The sequence below is a fragment of the Penaeus monodon genome, chromosome 28, assembly GCF_015228065.2.
Source record: "Penaeus monodon isolate SGIC_2016 chromosome 28, NSTDA_Pmon_1, whole genome shotgun sequence".
Taxonomy (NCBI): Eukaryota; Metazoa; Arthropoda; class Malacostraca; order Decapoda; family Penaeidae; genus Penaeus; species Penaeus monodon.
In genome coordinates this window covers 12,380,992-12,381,409 of record NC_051413.1, presented here as the reverse complement: position 1 = coordinate 12,381,409, position 418 = coordinate 12,380,992, and the positions used below count along the sequence as shown (strand labels likewise).

Below are 418 nucleotides of genomic sequence, written 5' to 3'. Positions count from 1 at the left end.
CAGTAAGCACACCCTTAAACTGTACTTAAAATGCCACACCCACATTAACACCAGCCACACCTACCAAGCATCCACCGAACACAAAGGCGATACCAACAATACCATTTAAAATCCACAATCCAACACAACAACACTTTACTCACTGACCCCACGACTCGCCACCTTGACCTTATTTACTATGACTCTCACTCACCTGACCTTTTCTCCCCCCTCTCCCCCCTTCACTCACAGGACGCCAGACCGAAGACCTGTCCCCCCCGCACGAAATCACGTGGGGGAGACCGAATTCAGAGACAGCCTACTTCGATGATGACACGGATATGAACGTGACAGCGGTGGTTGGGAAGCAGGCGAGACTACCCTGCAGAGTCATCAACCTGGATAAGAAAGATGTGAGAATTTTGTAAAGGATGACTTT

At 49.3% G+C, this 418-nt stretch overlaps 1 protein-coding gene across 1 annotated transcript in view; it reads left to right on the top strand.

Annotated features, from left to right (window-relative positions):
* Nucleotides 1–418, top strand: part of LOC119590937 (protein sidekick-1-like) — a gene marked incomplete in the record, with an annotated part of 41,331 nt that overhangs the window by 25,387 nt on the left and 15,526 nt on the right. Inside the window, 1 exon segment of the mRNA XM_037939676.1 lies at nt 232–392. Within this exon segment, the coding sequence (XP_037795604.1) occupies nt 232–392 (161 nt within the window).